This window comes from Aplidium turbinatum, chromosome 1 (genome assembly GCF_918807975.1).
Source record: "Aplidium turbinatum chromosome 1, kaAplTurb1.1, whole genome shotgun sequence".
In the NCBI taxonomy this organism is placed as follows: Eukaryota; Metazoa; Chordata; class Ascidiacea; order Aplousobranchia; family Polyclinidae; genus Aplidium; species Aplidium turbinatum.
The window spans coordinates 52580589-52600150 of record NC_137472.1 but is presented as its reverse complement, the minus strand read 5'-3'; the positions used below and the strand labels follow the sequence as shown (position 1 = coordinate 52600150).

General features: G+C 40.9%; 1 protein-coding gene across 1 annotated transcript in view; it reads left to right on the top strand.

The window, feature by feature from the left end:
* The window catches only part of LOC145782834 (endoribonuclease Dicer-like), a 29641-nt gene extending 11571 nt beyond the window's left edge, over window positions 1-18070 (top strand). Inside the window, exons 17-36 of the mRNA XM_082594602.1 lie at window positions 124-229; window positions 708-817; window positions 1449-1628; window positions 2283-2381; window positions 2802-2916; window positions 3515-3734; window positions 4153-4308; window positions 4773-4964; window positions 5315-6146; window positions 6650-6773; window positions 9322-9525; window positions 9902-9982; window positions 10364-10531; window positions 10898-11026; window positions 13201-13364; window positions 14107-14338; window positions 14997-15178; window positions 15791-15979; window positions 16167-16360; window positions 16927-18070. Coding sequence (XP_082450728.1) covers window positions 124-229; window positions 708-817; window positions 1449-1628; window positions 2283-2381; window positions 2802-2916; window positions 3515-3734; window positions 4153-4308; window positions 4773-4964; window positions 5315-6146; window positions 6650-6773; window positions 9322-9525; window positions 9902-9982; window positions 10364-10531; window positions 10898-11026; window positions 13201-13364; window positions 14107-14338; window positions 14997-15178; window positions 15791-15979; window positions 16167-16360; window positions 16927-17077 — 3828 coding nt within the window. The 3' untranslated portion in view covers window positions 17078-18070. The remainder of the gene's footprint in view (window positions 1-123; window positions 230-707; window positions 818-1448; window positions 1629-2282; window positions 2382-2801; window positions 2917-3514; window positions 3735-4152; window positions 4309-4772; window positions 4965-5314; window positions 6147-6649; window positions 6774-9321; window positions 9526-9901; window positions 9983-10363; window positions 10532-10897; window positions 11027-13200; window positions 13365-14106; window positions 14339-14996; window positions 15179-15790; window positions 15980-16166; window positions 16361-16926) is intronic.
* Window positions 18071-19562: the final 1492 nt, after the last annotated feature.

The following is a 19562-nucleotide window of genomic DNA, read 5'->3' as shown; positions in this document are numbered from 1 at the left end:
AAAGACTCAAGTGTCCGTGACTTAGATGCGCTATGAACATTGCTTGATATACTTCTATTGTCTTCCGTTTGTGTTTAGAGCGTTGTTGTTTTTCAGTTGCTATGTACCGTATTTTTATGACAGGGAATTCTGATGCCTTCAGTGATACTTGCCCAGCAAGCAGTGGCTATGGAAGCTTGCAAAAGGCTGCACTTACGCGGAGAGCTGGATGATAATCTTATGCCAATAGGTTTGTCATCAGCGTGTTAGCCACTTAGGCCCCTTCTTTGTGCCAGGCTTAGAACGCCCTGCACACTTGTTTCCATGTATGGCTCTATAAATCTTTTAAAAATGTTTTCAGTTTAAAAATTTGGAGTTGGTTTAAAATATAATTTGAGAAGTTTTTTTTTTTTTTTTCTTGAGCACGGCATTCCTTTGTGTTTCGCTGAAATGCCTGATAAGTTTTTTCTTTTTCAAATTTGCTTCTAAAATGAGATATTTTGTGGCATGAGATTTTACATTTAACAATTTAGCTTTATTCAAAACTCATTCAACCCGTAATGTCTTAGTAAATAAATAGTATTTTCACCTTAAGAATATCACCATCATCCAAATTCGGTTTTGTCCCTACTACCGGAAGTGGCCGATTCTTTCCTTGCTATGTTGTCATAAATAGTTATGATACTCCTGAAAACAACTCATTGTTTCATGTTGTTCTCTACACGAAGGCAAAGAGACTGTGAAGTATGCTGAGGAACTGGACCCCTGGAAACCTGAACCTTCCACTGTGCCCGGTCGCCCAGGATCGACCAAAAGAAGACAAACTTATGTTAAAGACGTAAGATTTTAACGAATCAAGAAAGTAACATTTCAAAATAGTTTACCCAATTAATAGAAATGTCAACATCATAGACTTGGCTCAAGACCCTGATATCTACTCGCAGCCCAATCTGAAACACTGTCATTCACACCAGCATCATGGCAGTGGTTGTTGTCGTGTCCAGGCTTACACCCGGTAGTTGATAATTTCAATTAAATGGACGGGAAGGCAGGGAGTCCACCTTCAGGCATGCCTTTAAGTGTCCTGCCAAAGAAACAGCCGCATGCTATTGAACGGTGTCCAACAGGCGCTCTTTCGAGTACCGTTTCATGGCTCTCACCACTTGGCTAAGCAGTCAAAACAATAGCACTGAGGCACAAGACAATGACAATGAGGCACAAGACAATGACAATGAGGCACAAGACAATGGTGATAAATAAGAAATAACTATGAGTCCCAACGTGGTTGCTGCCTTACGTGGAGAAAATGTGCAATAAAGTTACACATGCAGCTGTGGTTTTGTTTATTTCCAAACGAAAGTCATACAAGAGGGAAGATCCTTTTAATCAACTGATGTACACCTGCAGCAAAAAGTTCTCTATCAGCTTATTCCAAAGAATTTCATCTATGCGTCTTTTCCTGTCTCCAGATTCCGACGACTTTGCGCAGTTGTCTTCCCAATACTGATGAAAACGTGTTTATATACGAGATCGAGATGCGGATCAAATCTCCTCTTCCAGAACAACTGAACGTGAGAATGAGGAAAATCTATCTTCCAGAAGACACACCGAGATGCTTTGGTCTTCTCACCACCAAAAGAATCCCACAGGTAATTATTTTCGAAAAGGTGATAAATCTTTTTTTATGAAACCGTGGAACTAGAAATCTGCAATTTCTTGTTGAAAACATTTTCTTTGGAAGACCCTTCCCATCACCGTTTACCGTGTCTGAAAGTGTACAACTGACACTCTAAGCTTTGAGTTAAAGTCCGCCAGCTTCATCAGAAATTTTGAACCATCAAGTATGTAGTGTATTGTACAAGGTAGAAGAAATAACGTTAGATAATCGTTAAAAATCGTCCATGACTGCAAATAAATAGCGTCTTTTTTAAATAGGTTTGAAGTTATTACTCGTAGTGCTTGAACTGTTTTTATAGACATATAAACATGTAGATTTGTAGAACGTCAACGGGTTTCACCTTTATTTGTTAAATCTTAAATTATTTAAGTTTTATTTTGTTAACGCAAAAAAGATGCTGACATAGCATAAACATAAACAAAGTTTTCATAACAGAAAACTTTCAAAACGTTTTCAACATATCCTTGTGTTCTCGTTCAGGAATAGCCTGGTTTTTAGAGTGGACACTGGACAGTGATCTGCATGTTACCTTTTCAAATTTCATCGCTATGCGATATATTACTGTACCTTCAGTCAAACATCTTGCTCTTTATCCATTGATAAGACCTCTTTGTTTTCATCACAGATTCCCGGCACCCCGATCTTTACTCGCTCCGGCGAAGAAATAGCACGATTGCGCTTGTGCCGAGCCTTTGTAAAGCTCAATGCTCAGGAAATACAACTGGTCAGTTATTGCCTTGATCCGTTTGTTTGGTAATCTTCACTTGAAGGGTGACATTTCTAAAACCTTCAGAAATGAAGTTGCTCTTACCCAGAAGGCATAGCAACCATTTTTTTGCATTGATTCAACCTATGCAGAAATTGCATCAATGTAAAAAATGGTTGATTTTCTGTGTTGGGTACATGTTGAGATTTTTTTTCTTGTAAACTAAAATTTGTTACCTGAAGCCTTTTTATGAATTGAAATAAATAATCTTTACTGGTTATTTTCTGGAAGCTCTTTACTGGTTATTTTAACTTTTGGGGTTTCGCCTATTTCAAGTTTTTTCATCTAATATCGGTTTTTATTTTTTTCTAAGTTATGATCGCTTGATTTTATTGACAAGAATTGTCTGCACTCTTTCAAAACTCTGGTTTTCAACAGATAAAAGCCTTCCATCGCTACATCTTCTCGGACACTTTACGAGTGGACAGGGTTCCGTTGTCATTTCAACCTGACCATTCAGCCAATCAGCTTCTTATAGTCGTCTTGAACAGAGGTACGGTGCTTTTGCTGTGATGTCATAACTCTTTCGCGCCCAGTATCATTTTCAGCATGTTGCTCCTTTGCGAGTGACAAAAATCTTTGTAACAAAACATCTATACGATAAATTTGTTGACTCCTTTTAAAGTGCGTGTTGCCAGATGGAAAATATCAAAGTCGTTGGAGACCAAACTTTGGAATTTTGAAAATATTCAAGATCTAGGAATTTGTATCAGAAATCGTTTCCTGCAAAGCCAACTGGGTTTTATTGTTCAAACTGCTAAACAAGATAACTTCCAAACACCTAATCTACGTTGTTTTACGACGCATCAATATGCCTTGTTACGGATGTGCTAAACAGAGATATCTAAAGAGTAAAGGAAATAATCCCAACTATCAAAACTTTTCCTTTTTTACATTCTGTTTTTTGCAGACGTTAATTCAATATAAAAAAGCGGATTTTATAAACTGGGATAAATTATTTCAGCCCTGATGAACCCTGCTTTGCACGCCTTAAAAAATATCTCAGTTTCTTTTCCGCTGAGATCCCTCGCAGTGGTTTTTGGATTCAAGTTTCATCATCTCAATCAAGAGATGCTCACCTGTTGTTGCAGCTCCTTCGTCTCGATATTGCCCGAACCTCAGTCGGCTCGACATCGATTGGAGCTTCATGACGCGTACTGACGCAAAACGACGCGTTGCTGAGAAAATGAAGCGCGATCCTTGGTATAATCACCGCATGTCCGAGAAAAACAAATCGTTCACTTTCAACCGAAAAGTTTACGAAGACGGCGTGGTTGTCGCAAAGTACAGGACCTGCGACCAACCGAACAGGTAGAAGACGTAGTTATCCCACGTTTGGTGTAAAAAACAAACACGGTGTCATAAGTGATGTAGTAGAAAATCTGAATTACATTTGATTTTTATAATTGAAAGATTCCTGTTTTGGTGTATATGGTACTTCCTCTCTGAAAAACAAATTGCTTGATTAGTAAATCACAAAAATAATGTTACAAAAAAGAAAGAAAATAACGCTAAGGAGCAAATATCTACATTGCATAAAAACCCACAAGTGTCGTCATAAAACACCTGCATTCCAGCCATGTAATATCCCTGCCATCAACCTGTCCAGTAAAATTTGTTCTTTTGATATTGGTTTAACGTCTTGCCGACGTTGAACACAAAACGGCGTATTTGCTAGCAAGCTTTGCGTTGTAACTTCCACAATTCGGTTAAACACATTTCATTTAAGGTTCTATGTGGCTGAGATCAAAGACGAGCTCGATCCATCCAGTCCCTTCCCATCTTCTGAGTATCAAAGCTTCAAACAGTACTACTCTGTCAAGTATGGACTGGATGTAAGATGCGCTAGTCAGCCGTTGTTAGATGTCGACCACACTTCTTCCAGGTGAAAAACGCATTAATTGAATTAAACTACGGGAATTGCTTGTAAATTCTGACATCTGAGAGGTCAAACTTTTTTATTTCAATTTTAAACGTTGCCAAGCTCAGTTCATCAAACACGTGTGGGACACAATAGGTTTTCTCAAGCTTCTGTAAGTTGGAGCTTAGAAAACATGGAACTGGGACGCTGAAGTGATTACGCTTTCGCGATGATGATTATTTCATCAGTCTCCTTTGTGACATCATGCGATACAATTGCATATATTTTTACGTAACAGCAAGGTGGCAAATGCAAAATAACCAACAGCAAAAGACTGTTGAAAGGCTATCCAATCAGCTGCTTCCATTTCGGCATTTCTCTGCCTTTTCAAGGCATAGCCACGTGTACTTTTGCACTTGGTAAAGCAATGATTTTATGGTTGTTCGTCAAACCCATAAGAGTACCGATGTTTATCTTTTTTATTTCAGATTAAATCTGCTTACCCCTCGACATCTCAATCAGAAAGGAAAAGCTCTCCCCCTGTCTTCATTGGAAAAGAAGAGAGCAAAATATGAAAGTCTCCACAACCGACAGATCCTTGTTCCGGAGTTATGTGAGGCTCACCCCATTCCTGCCTCTCTCTGGAGGAAAGCCGTCTGTCTGCCTTCTATTCTATATCGGTATTTGGTTTTGCTGTTACTTCGACTCCATACCATTTGGCAGCACTGTTGCGAATGAGTAGTGGCATTGTAGCATCACGTTTGCGATCAAGTGTATGCTGTTCGGTGCGGTTTTTTTTTTGTCTTTTTTGTTGGTTTCAAAGTTTAATTCAGTTCCTGGAAAAGTGATTGATCACAGATTCGTTGTTTCGGTTGTGCAAATTGTAAGGCAGCCATTGACCCATTATTGAAGTGATTTTCATGAAATGTAGTTTATAGTCTACCTTATGCTATACATAAGTTTTTTCTTGAAAATCTACTATTTTTTTAAACGATCCGTTTTTTCTGATACGTTTTTTTTGCCGGTTCAGAGTCTTTCAGCTTTTGGTCGCCGAAGAGCTGCGCCAGGATATTTCTGCCAAATCAGGCATCACAGCTGAAGAGAGACCGCTCGGGCACACCTGGGACGACATCAACTTTGGTTGGGGCAGCGGAGGCCCAGTTGCTTATTCCAGTCCCTTAGTTTCAAAGCGTTTCCTTGCTACCGTTACAAACGACCATCTATCCCAAGTGGATTTGTCAGTGTCGCCAGTTTGTAGTGTTTCCGATTCAGCATTTATAAAAGAAGTGGATGGCAAAAACGATTCAACTGTTGATAAAAACCACGACCACAATATCTCAGAATCGTCTTCATTGCCGCCTGCCCCGTCAGGTCCAGATGAGATCGATAAACCAGAAATCTGTAACTCGTCTTTGGTGAGCGATGATTGTGATGTTTCTGCTTCTGGCGTGTCTGAAAAAAACTCAAGTATAGCCACAGAATCGCCACCCCCTTGCTGTGGCTCACAAAATGTCGAGGACGCTGAAAATCGGGAAGATGCCCTATCTGACAAAAGCTCCTCCAGCAAAAGTGGATCTAACAGTTCTGGAGCGATCGAAAACAAGATTAAAGATGATGATCTTTCCGACTCTTCTTCTGTTGAGGGTTGCTGTTCTGATGTTTCTTTTTCGTCTGATGATTTTGAAGAATGCTTCATCAGCGATGACGAATCTCGCAAAGAAAGGAAGAAGAAGAAAAGAAAGCGTCGTGAAAAAGATGACTCTCCACCGAATGATTTGCGTTACATTCTGCCTAAGTCGTTGCTAAGCAACACGCAATTTGACACAACACAAATCGGCCCCGGCCCTGACGTCATCTTGCGGGTAACTACTTGTCTTAACTTTTTGTTCAAGCTGACAATCATGTGATCTACGCTTTGACGGGTGTTTCTCGCCAATGAAACTAGGTTTGTCGCTTAAAATTTTTTAATTTTCATTGCGTCATCTTTAGTGGTAGAGGTATCAGAGGATTTGCTTTCTTTCGTTTGGTCCAGACGCCAACCAGTGATAGTGGGCTATGTTACAAAATAAAAATTGATCGACAACGTTTTTTTTTTTGTGCCCATTGCACTTAGTATATAGAATAATATAGATCCAATGTCCTTTTAAGCGTCGTGCTCTCTCCTAGTATTCGATCATGAAGCCGACATCAATAACAGCTGTTGAGTAGCACTTGACCTGGAGAAGAACCTACAGAGCAAATCAGTCGTTATTTACATTGTATGAATCAAGGTAAAAATCGACTGATTTGTAGTCTGGAAAACTGCCTCTGCTAGCGACATAGAGCTTGCATCTTATCTCATTTGTTTGCTTTGTGTATTCATTAGGCTCTGACCCTGTCGAATGCTAGTGACGGGTTCAATTTGGAAAGGTTGGAGATGTTGGGAGACTCGTTTCTCAAACATGCAGTCACTCTCTACTTGTATTGTACCTACCCGGAAGCCCATGAAGGTACAACGATAAGAAATTTAAAGTTTGAAATATAACATTCGTATTCTTGATCGTAATAATCGTATTCTTGATAGATTTCTTGCTTCCTTGTTATGACGCCACTTTGCCATTGTGAGCATGTCTAAAGGTTTTATGTTATATTCCATGCAAAATATGCAGTTTTTAATACTTTATATGTTACTTAACTTGTATTATAGAGAAATAAAACATAGTAACTTTAGCGGGTTTAACATACTTTATTTCACACAAAATATAACATAATTAAAATAAAATAAACTCAAACGTTTTCGACACGTACGTGTGTCCTCATCAGGAATTAAATCTGCAATACATAAAATGAAAAATCGTAAGATAAATTTGACTATGCACTGTAACTGTAACGACACTCTGGACTGAAAAGCACAAACTGAACAAATGATACGAGAATGATTGTGAGTAAATTATGCGGTGGGAAACAGATCACATGAGGTGTAGACTACAGGCATTGGACAAAACAATTAGAACACACACAAAAGGAACGATGAGCCACAGGCGAATAACTGCCGGTTGAGAGATGGATTGTTACGTTTAATTCTTAAGGCTTTCCATGATCTTAGTCTGAAAATCAGATCTGCCTCGAGAGATGATTTTAAATTGGTCGATCGAGACATTGTCAGAGCACGTTTCACAAGAGGCGATGTGCTCTTTAATTGCACTTTTGGGTTTAAGTGCTCCCCGGCCCTTGTCAACAAATGTCTGGTTGACATACCAATGTATGTCTGGTTTGCATCACGCAAACAACTAAATTTATACACAACATTTGAAGAAAGAGCAAAGGGGGTAGGCGACTTCAGTTGAAAATATTGGTGCACTTTAAATGTTTTATACACAGGATGAACGTCACATGAAAATTTCTTTTTTATAAGTTTAGCTAGGTTTTTCGCAAAAATTGTTGAATATTTTCCTAGAAAGGGTATATTAATAAAATAGCTAAAATCTACTTCTTCAGGCGTGTCTTTTGGTTCATCAGCCATGAAGGTGTTTAAGACTTTATTGAAAAAGTGAGAAGGATATCCAGTGAGAAGGATATCCACCAAAGCTTTAACTTGTATTATGGTATATGTTTTATCTCTTAGTTAGATAAACCTTCTTTGTGTGTTTGTCATAATCAGAGAAGTCGGCTACATCGCTGAGTGGTGATAGCCCTGGCTCGGCGAAAATAAAGTGCCGGTTCGACACCGCTCAAGAACATGTGATCGTGTCTTTGACAGGACACTCACACACATGTCTGAAGTTCGTCACGAAGATTGGCTTTCTTGCCTTCCCGTTCACTTCATCTAAATCTTCATCTACTAAGACAGGGGTCGGCAACCTTTCTTCAGTCGCGGGCCAAAACAAAACTGCGCAGATGTCAACGGGCCGTACAAGTTTTCCATTTGCACTTCCGTTTTCTTTACTTTTCATAATATTGTTAAAATTGGCGTTCTTATCAGAGTATCTCCATATTTAGCTACTATAGGCTTATATAGATTAATATAAAGAAAATTAGTAACAGTTGGTAACGAAAAACACCAAGTACTTTATTTATTGACAGCACAACATTAATGTGATATTTGATGTTGTTTCCTGCTAGAAAGTTTCTGAAGGTCAGGTGATAGGTTGGATGAGGCAAGAATCATAACATCTTGCAAGTGGTCATCAGTAAGTTGTGTTCTCAACTTGCCGTTAAATATACGGTTAATTGACTATTACTAACGCAACTCATGTAGCCTGCAACTAGCATGCAGTAAATAGGCTAATATAACCGGACTTCAAGGTGAAACTGCCCTTGATGCTACCTTCTGCAAGCTTAAGCTAAATTTTGCCCCAAACCTAGTTTACTATAACAAAGCGACCCGTGATCGATAGGTCGCGGGTACAAAGGCGCTTTGTGATAATTTCCTATGCTTGGTGGATTCTAACAAGCAGCAAATTCTTCAAAGACAAGAATCACTTGTTGAAAAAAACGGAAAAATGGAACTGGGAGTAAATTATAACTCTAAAAAATAAAGTAATTTAAAAGTCTGGACCGGCTGTCACTAAAAAGGCCAATTCCTGCTTCCTAAGCTACACATATTTCTAAATTATCAACCTTCAAACAAACTAATTCTTAAAACTTCAAATCTATCAAACTATCTGTCAGGCCTGCAACGTCGCTCTCTCTAAAATGCAGTTCGCAGAGAAAGAATATCAAGGAAATTCAAAATGGCGACAATGCCCTAACTAAGCATTGTTGCGGCATAAGTACACAGGCTACGTGATTACAAGTGAGCGTTACGGATAAATATGGAAAAGTAAAAATTGCGAAAGTTTTACATAACATTTAGTAATCTTAATTCTGTTATGTAAAACCAAATGGCAGCATAAAATAATGGGATGTTCGTTTTGGCCCGCCAACTACAATTTGCAAAAATGCTGCGGGCCGGATAATTTTGCTTGGCGGGCCGGATCCGGCCCGCGGGCCGTAGGTTGCCGACCCCTGTACTAAGAGAAGCCACAATTGCGATAACTTGGATTATTCGCTTTTCAGGCAAGCTGTCGTACATGAGAAGCAAGAAGGTGTCCAACTATAACCTCTATAGGATCGGTCGGGCATTTGGACTCGCTGGAAAAATTACCGCTCATATATTTGACCCGACTGTGAATTGGATGCCAGCCGGCTTCGTTGTCGGTTCATCGGCGACCGATGACGCCGCCGACGACTTTTCCTTCTCGGACGATGAAGTTGAGATAGGTGAGTCCACCACTCAATTTTTTTATTCTGCGATCATGCCTAAAGGTCCAGAGTATATGTAATTCACATTGTGGTGCGGAAATAGATTGCCATTTGTACGTTTTAGACCTATTTGCTCCTTACTTTTCATGTTGGTTCATGTCTTGAAAAATGATTATTTGGTAAACAAATTATCGTTTTAAAAAACAAATTTTTTTGGAGATCGGTTCAGTTTCTTGAAACAAAAAGCGTAAACGTTTGACGGTAGCCTAAGTAGCATGTTCTAGCGCTGACATATGAAGCTGAAAAAAAAATTCATTAATTTTTTTAAATCTTAAACATAGCTGTGAGCTAGCTTCTAATGCCGTTTGCCCGATTCTTTTACTCTATCTTGCAGGTGTGTGGACGGGAGTACCGGGAGCCAAAAAGAAATCAGCTCCAGCGAAATCTCGCGATTTGAAAGGCTCATCACAACCTGGTTAGTTGGCCTCAACCTGACCATTATGACGAACACATTTACAATTCGCTGTTTGAATCGGTTTATGGATTGACGTAGAACGTCGATTTTGCGGCGGAGTAATAAAAGCGTCTGACTGACGCTCGAGAGGTTGTGGGTTTGACTCTCGATAGAAGCACGTGTCTTGCTGGACGGTTGACACAAAAATTGACATTCCTGCGCTTAATCCTCACTAAATCTTAAACATGATGTGCTTAGCTCACGACCTAATAAATGACGTGTGGTTGAAAATAACAACTTCTAGCCATGAAGTGACAATGGTTTCTTATCGCCGAAAACGTTTGGTCTGGTCCAAACACGCGTGTGCTTTCCATTTATTTGATTTGACTACATCTTTGTTAGATTCAAACCAGTCCACATCCGCAACTTCCGAGCAAAAGGAGAACGAGGAAGAGATCTACGACGAAGATGAGATCCGGATGATAGATGGGATGCTAGGAGGATGCCTGAAATACCTCGGAGGCGAAGCGGGGAAGCAAAAAAAGGGAAACAACGGAATATTGGGCTTTGGTAATTTTCAGCTACCCAGCCAAAAGGACTGATTTGCTGGCTGGGTAGGAATTGAGCCATAAGAGTTGTGTTGCAATTAGTTGCTTGTTATGAACATGGTGATGGTATTGTATTAATGCTTGCAGCGTATGTCACACAGTGGAACGTGGTACAGCAGTAGATGCTGTGGCTGAATTCTTAAAGATACCCAACCAACAAAAGTCCATTCTACATCGTTTAAATGTCGCTAGACGTTAATACAATGTGAAAATAACAATTTTTGCTTCTGGACCTGCCAACTCTCTCCAACGACGAAGACCACTGTGCTCACGTTTTATCTTGATCTTCTTCACTCGTTCACTGACTTGTCAGGTTCAATGATTTCAGATGTGACTGGATCTCTACCAGGACACCGATCAATGCATTTCACCGACAAGGCAGCCTTGAAACAAAGCGCACTCGTCCAATCCTCTGGCGAATTTGTCATTGACACATGGGCTCCGGTTGATGCGAAAGGTGAGCTATCTTTTTCTTCCTTTTGGGTAAGCCTACATTAACTGTTATGTGACTTTACACGGAGCGAATTCAATGGAGCGAATTCTTCATGGAGCATGGAGCGAATTCAATGGAGCGAATCCTTCTCACGGAGCGAATTCAATGCTGCCCTCAAGCACCTAAAACCTGGTAAGGCCCCTGGTCCAGATAGGATATGTCCAGAGCTTATCATCCACGCTGGTTATATTCTAAAGTCCTGGTTATGCGATTTCCTGTCGTCCTGCCTGCGCCGCCTCAAGATTCCTAAAGTATGGAGAAGATCTCTGGTCGTCACGATCCCTAAGCCAAACAAACCACTAGACGATGCAAAGAGCTATCGCCCCATCTCCTTGCTCTGCATCCCTTTCAAGATCCTTGAGAGACTGATCTACGCCAGTGTCGAACCAACATTTGACCCACTGCTAATTGACCCACAACATACCTTGGGATTCCGACACGGGAGGTCAACTGTAGACCAAGTCACACTACTAACTCAGGATATTGAGGAGAGTTTCTCGGCAAAAAAGAAAGGTCGATAAAAACAGCCCCCGCTAACAGCAGCCTATGACACTGTTTGGCACCGTGGCCTAGTCTACAAGCTACTCCGCCTGCTCCCTGGCGGGCACATGGTCAAAATGATCATGAAACTCATCCACAACAGGAGTTTTGCCCTTACCACCGGAAGCGGAAAACCAAGTAGACTGCGGCGACTCAAAAACGGTGTCCAGTCTTGGCTCCCCTCCTTTTCAACGTCTATACGCATGACCTACCATCAACAACATCTCACAAATATGCATATGCTGATGACTTGGCCATCTTGCACTCTGCGAAAGACTGGCAATCATTACAAACGACGTTGAGCCAAGACATGACGACCATATCTGGATACCTTCATCAGTGGGGGCTGAGGCTCGGCGGGGGTGGGGCTGTGGCGGCGGCCTTCCATCTCAACAACAGGGAGGCAAAACGTGATCTGAAAGTGACCGTTAACGGCAAAATTCTGCCGCCCTGCCCAGAACCAACATACCTTGGGGTTACACTTGACAGGTCACTCACATACCGTCACCATTTACAGTCACTACGCAAAAAGCTGACATCTCGCGTCGCCCTGCTGAGACGTTTGGCAGGCACAACTTGGGGCGCAGGTGCTGACACCTTGCGCACTGCAACCCTGGCTTTGGTTCACTCCACTGCTGAATACTGCGCTGGTGCCGCAGTGCCCACACCCGCCTCATCGACAGCCCAATCAACGACGCATTGCGAATTGTGACTGGATGCCTGCGCCCAACTCCAATAGAGTATTTACCAATCCTTGCAGGCATCCAACCTGCTGAGCTTTGCCGAAAGGGAGCCATTATACACCTGGCTCGCCGGGCGGGGGATCCTGACCACTTGCTCCATGCAAAACTCAGCATCCCACCTCAGGAATCTCCCCGGCAACTAAAGTCAAGACACCCCTTTGTGCCAGCTGCTGTTGAATTACTACAACCATTCAGCGATCGTGCCATCAGCGCAGCACACTTCATGGAAGACACTTGGAATGCAGCATGGTGCGCCACCGACACCAAACTACATGGTTTTATGCCCCACCCGGTGGCGCGCCCCCCTGGTATGGACCCTCCTCGGCCGACTTGGGTCAAGCTCAACAGAATCCGAACCGGAGTCGGTCGCTTCCATTCCAACATGCACAAGTGGGGTCTGGCTCCCTCATCGGCCTGCGAATGCGGCGCGGAGGAACAAACTGCTGACCATGTCGTTCTCGAATGTCCCATCTACAAGGCACCAAATGGAACGCATGGTATAGCAACGCTGGACGAAGCTACACTCACCTGGCTCTCCACCACCTGCCCTGAAATTTGATCTAGTCTCAAACGAAAGAAGAAGAAGACAACAAACCAATGTTGTTAATTTGATGAAAAAATAACGATAATTATATTAATTAATGCCTTGCTGCTTCTTCCTCCACATCGATATGATAAGCTTTCCTTCAATTAATCACCCTTTTGACGTCGATTCAAGTCCACAAACGTTGAATCAATGTAAAAAGGCACTAAATTGCTGACTGCTTGATTGCCCTTTTTGAAGAGGTCAGTCTTGATTGATTGGCGAACTGAGTCAATTTCCTCACTATGTTTTATCTCTGATTCTCTAACCAGGAAAACCCTTGAGCAACAGCGATCCTTTGATGCTTGACCTCCACAACCAACAATCACTCGCCGATAAGTCGATCGCGGACGGTGTGGAAGCGTTACTGGGCGCTTACTTGACGTCGTGTGGCCATCGCTCAGCCCAGTTATTGCTGTGTCATATGGGTCTTACAGTAAGTAAAGGACTAACTCAGCTAGCAAGGTCTATCGTTTTTGCAAAAAAACGGATTTCGCTAGCTGGGCACTTAGTTTTTACAATATCCTTCGTTAGCAGCTTCATTAAAAGCGCATCTGCTTGTGGTACCTGTCCAACAAAGTGGCAATGTTTGTTTATTTCACAAACTTAACGATCTGATGGTTATGCCACGTACCCGAGGTGATGGTCTTCACGTAAAGCCTAACGGTGAGATCTTAAATGAAATTCTTTTGAATTTTAAACATTTGAAATCATTTAGAACGGCAAGTTGTGGATGTATGCCTATTGCCTAGTTTCTTTCTCTAGTCTCTGTGCTTTAGCTTTTGAGATATGTTTTTCTCAAAAGTGGCAGCACCTTTTGGATGGTGATCTCCAAATAAGGCTGTCCTCTGCGGCTTCCTAATTAGTGTAACCGATATTATACTTCTTGAGGTTGCTTTTCAGAGAATCTTTATAGCGCTTATTCTGTCCACCGACTTAACGTTTACCTTTTACCGATTCTGAAGAGAAGATTTGCTTAGAAGGACAGTGATCTGGCATTCGTACTACATGCTCGCACCATCCAAGCTGGTTTTGAATGATGTGGGACTTAATACTTGTTTCTTCTTCTTCCAGTACGATAAATATTAATTTTTATTAAGTTCAATAGTGTTAAATCTTCTAGGCTATAACTTTAGGTTGGCAGTTACAAAATAAGAAAGCTCTATTGTTCGCATTAGGTCTTGCCGAAAGTGGACGCACCTACCGAATCGACGAAGACAGCGAGTCAATATGGCTTCCTACAGGCGCCAGCCAACAACTTCACTGGCGTGTCACATTCTCAAGCTAAAGTGGATCAACTGCTTGAAGGGTTGAAGGGATTTGAAAGGAAGATAAACTACACATTCAAGAACAAAGCTTATCTATTACAAGCTTTCACCCACGCCTCTTACTACTATAACACTGTTACTGGTAAATAAGTCAGTTCACTTTACTTTGTAAATTAAAGCTTTAGAGCATTTTTGACCGGTTTAAGATAAACTATTATGGGTTGCGGTAGTGATCTGCGCATATTCTGACGTTTTGTCAACTGGACATAGCCAACTTCTTCAATCAGTTTAATCAGAAAAAATGAAAGTTTATGCAAAAGCAAATAATTAGCAGAGCACAGAATCATGCTATAAAAACGAAACAATCTAATTTAAAAAGGGGAACTTTGTGAAAGAATTCTGTGGATAATTCGGTCAGTCGTGCACAGTGCATTATTAAAATGCATACATCTTAAAATTGAATTTACAAAATTACTTGATGGAGTCTTTATCCCCGACTGAGAAAGCCTCTTTGGAAGCGCATACTTGTAAAGGTTTTGAACTACTGACCCAGGCGGTCCTGATCACTGATATTGGCACAGTAAAGTTTTTTTTGAAGGATTGGTGTCTGTGAATTATTCCATCCACTGGCTGCTGCTGAATAGAGAACTGTCCTTGAAATGCGTTGTTCAGCGCATTCTCCGAGAGTTGAATCATCGTTGCTAAATCTTGTTACTTCTAAGTGACTGAGCCGTCGTTTCGTCAGCACAGAGGTTTAAAAACGTTCCAACTACTTTCAATTAGCTTCATTTTTGGTTCAGATTGCTACCAACGCTTGGAGTTTCTCGGTGACGCTGTGCTCGACTTTCTCATTACTCGCTACTTGTTCAACGACGAGCGGCAGCACACACCTGGTGCGCTGACCGATCTTCGATCAGCTCTTGTCAACAATACGATCTTTGCCTCACTGGCTGTTAGATATGATTTCCACAAATATTTCAAAGTAAGCAGCATGACTAATATGAGTACAGAGTGGCAGTGCATGTTAAGCAAGACGCTTAGTCATATGCTTGAACGCTGACCACTGACCAGGGCTAATTGTTAGAATCTTATAGTTTGGTCATGTATTTACATCCCAGACAGCAAATCAACAGTTTTTCTTCAATTGGTTCAATATCTGAACACGTTGAGTGAATATAAGAAACGCAGGATTTGCTGTTTTGGACGTAGTTTGCCTTCCCGTCGTCTTTGTAATTTTCAGCCACCAGATTGTGTAAGCCTGAACACGACCAAAGGTTGTGAGGTTTTGGAGTTAATTTGATTTTTTAAGCAACCACTCTTGTAGTGTAGTAACAGTTTACTTTCCATATCTTCTAATATAGTGGGCTTGTTTAACGCTGATTCCCCATTACACAACGTTGCAGCAGGCAAAACAGGTTCTCTTCACGTTATTAAACGTTTATTGATGTTAAAACAACCTGGTTTTCTTGGCGGATATCAATCTTTTGTTTTTCACTATTGGCGTGCCCCGTAAAAAAACGATGAAAAGTTTGTAAAGTTAAAACAATGTAAAAAGAAGTAACTTTTGCTGATTGAGATCCTCCATCTCCCACAGGCGATATCTCCCGACCTCCAGATCTTGATTGAAGACTTTGTGGCGTACCAGCGAAGGCAGGAGGAAGCTCAAGGGATGGATGCGCAGTTGATGCGGCACTATGGAGACAGCTCATTGGAGCAAACTGCTGCGTCTGATCAATCTTTCATTGATGGAGATGAAGAGGAAGATGAAACAGAAGATGTAGAGGTGTGGTGATTAAAGCAAGCTGATGCAGTAGAATTTGTCAGTTCGTCTTATTCGTCAATTTGACCTGTTTGCATAATTCGTCACTTTTTCAATCCCCTTGAAGTGACGAATTAGGCAATTCTACTCTTTCACCTTCAGAATTTTGGACCTTCGAAAAACAACACACTTTCTATTTTTCATCTGCTAGGTTCCGAAAGCTCTTGGTGATATTTTTGAATCAGTAGCCGGAGCGATCTTCATGGATAGCGGTATGGATCTGGGCCAGGTCTGGGAGGTTTACTCCGTGATGATGCTTCCTCTTATTGAAAAGTTTAGTGCCTGCGTGCCTAGGTCACCAGTTCGTGAATTGCTTGAGATGGAACCAGAGACTGCAAAGTTCAGGTATCGTATTTATTATTGGTTGGTTTTGAATCTTTATCCTCGGACTAACAAAGCCTTGATAGGTTATTCCTGGTAGTTTCGCATACTTGTAGAGGTTCTTGACGTAGGGACGGTTACCGAGATTGACAGAGTGAAGTTTTCGGATTGTTGAAGTGTTATTGCCAGAGAACTATTCCATTCACTAGGTGCCGCTGAATGGAGAGCAGTCCTGAAATGCGTTGCTCAGGCGCACACCCCGAGAGTCGAACCAGCGCCGGTTGAATATACATTTACTCACCTGGAAGTTGCATCAGAATTGGTTAATTAAATGGTTTCAATTTCGAATTATTTTGTAGTAATCGACAGAACACTTGTTTAGTTTTTTTCGTCCTTGACCTAAACTGTGTGTGTTGACTTTCATTTAAACCGTTTGTCTAGTGAAACTGGTTTTCTTGCTGAAAAGTATCAACAAATTATCTTCTAGCGATGGATCCTTGCAATGGACCACAACAGCTTATACAAGACGCTCATTTATTCATTTAAACAGGGCAGATTTTTTACTTACTGGATAACTTTATTCCTTTCAGTTGCGCTGAGAAGAGATACGACGGGAAGATACGCGTCACTGTTGAAATCATTGGCAAAGGTCGTTTCAAGGGGGTCGGACGGAGCTACAGGGCTGCCAAGTCCGCAGCCGCGAGAAGAGCATTAAGGTTTTTGAAACAACGCGGACTGTAGTTAATTTTTGTCATCATTTTTTATTTTTCTGTTGGTTTAACGTTGCTAAACGTTTAAGCAACGTGAAACTGTCACTCTCAACCAGCTGGGCTAACCGTGGGGAAATCGCTACCATTAGTCTTTTACCACTTGTACTGTATACTGCTTCAAATGTTTTTTGTTGCTTTTGTCATTTCGTACTTGCTATTTATATTGTGGCTTGCTTAAATTCGTCAATCATGCCAATATGCACAGACAGGGTCAATCATTCAAACGACCAAGTTCAAAGCTCTTCCATTGCAATATCCAAAATATAATCATGTTGAAATTGATGTCCGCAGTCAATGCGTTGGTTTCTTGCTATGAAAGTTGCGCATTGTGAACTTTCTGCTATTCACGTTGTCTTTCTTGTGCTTGTTAATTATAAGCTGCAGTTGGTTAATCGCCCGACTTTGTTCACGAAGAAAAAAGCAAGATGCAGCCGCCCTGGTGCGATTCTCGGGGTGTGCGCTTGAGCAACGCATGTTAAGGAACTGCTTTCCATTCATCTGCTACTAGTGGGTGGCATAATTCAGACAGCAACACTTTGGCAATCGGCAACTTTACTCTCAATCTCGATAGCCCGGTCTATGTGAGTTGTTTCAAGCCTCTACAAGTGGGCTGTGCGAAACTACCAGAAATAAATGTTTATGCTTTTTCAGTCTGAGGACAAAGACTCAAACCAATAAGCGTGTGCAAATAACGCCACTGTTGGGAAAGTGCAAGGTGAAACAATGTTTGTGTTGTCTTCAGAGAACTCCATTTTTCTCGGTTTGTAAGACTTCCGGGACTGAGGAACCGGGTAACAGCTTTTGTTTGACAACAACGTTCTAATAAATACTAAATAGTCTTCTGCCGTTTCAATGTTTTCTGCTTTAAAATGTGATTACTTGTCGATGCACCAAAAAGATCATTCCTTTGTGTTTCAATGTGAAGAGTTGCATGAACTATTTAAATGTCTTTCAAAATATATTTTATAAAGAAGTTATGCTTGTTTTCTTCATTTCAATAATCTCTGTTACATAACCGTTTCAATAATCTCGGTTACATAACCTAGTAGTGACAGCTCTGGTGTGACGTTCGCAAGGACGTCGGTTCGACACCGCTTGAGCACTCGGCTGTGTTATTGGCAGGATACTTACATGCATGCCTGAAGGTTCAGTTCAGTTTGTTTTTATTTCTGACCATCACAACGAAAAAACAATATATGCCAAACATAGCAAAGACATATACATTACAACCAAGCAACCACACGGCATTTAACATGATCCATTAAAATTGAACATAAACTATAAGCTACAAACGTTTTCGGCCATACACACGTTAGCCCTTATCAAGTAACACAAAAAAAATAACTGCTTATCATATCTACAATGAAAATGAATAATTGATCTAAACACTGAATTGAAAACGAAATGCAAAATGAAACGGCAGAGCATAGGAGAAAGGCACATCACATGGCGTTTAAATTACACGAGGCAAAGACGCATCATATGACGTATCAAGAAAAGACGTTGAGTAAATAAGAAGCACCTGAGGCAAACAACTGTGTATTGAGGCGAGGATTGTATGATTTTATTAGCAAAGCCTCGTGGATTTTAGTGTCGAATTCGGTGGAACATTTACGCATAATTCTAAACTTTGGAGTCGTTTAGCGTTTAATTAAAAGAAATACTCAAGAATAATACACTATCACAACAAAAAATATGATCAAATTTAAACATTTGAGAAACTAGCTCACACAAAATGATAACTGAACAATTACGCACCACAACAGGTCAAGTATTAGAGGTAAAATTAATTAATTATTTAGAAAAGGACTCGAGCAGATTACGCAAGATGGACAGAAGCACAGCACGAGATAGTGACACAAACAAAGTAAAAATATGAGAAGCACAAGACATGACAATTCAATCACAAACTGTTAAAAGATAAGAGGCTCCGCCAGCAAATAATTGCCTGTTGAGCCCTGGGTTGAAAGACTTGATTATATCAATGCCTCATTAATCTTGGTGTCGAACTCGGACAAACACTTATGAACAATTTCGAAGAATTCCAATGAGGGTTTATTGTTTTTTAAAAGCTGGAACAATGCAATTCTGTTGTAAAGAATAACCTTATTGCTGAACTGACCTATCCTGGAGGTATGAGGTGAGGTAGATCTATAGCAGTAAGCCAGTTTTAATTCAGTAACGTTCCCGAAGTTGGCCGGACCCACATGTAGTATCATTCTGCGTAAGATTATACAAATAGCCTACCGGTACTTGAGATGGGTTTTCACATCCTTATTAGCCTACGTTGTGTAACTTACAAAAAGTACAGATAATCAGGTTTGTGCTTTTTGCATAATAAGCTAAAATGTTTGCAGCTTTTTTTACCAAATTTTAGATGCACAAAAAGATGTCAAAAGTGTCCCATGATACAAACAGAAACAATGCGGAAGAAGGGATTATTTAGAGTCTCCTTT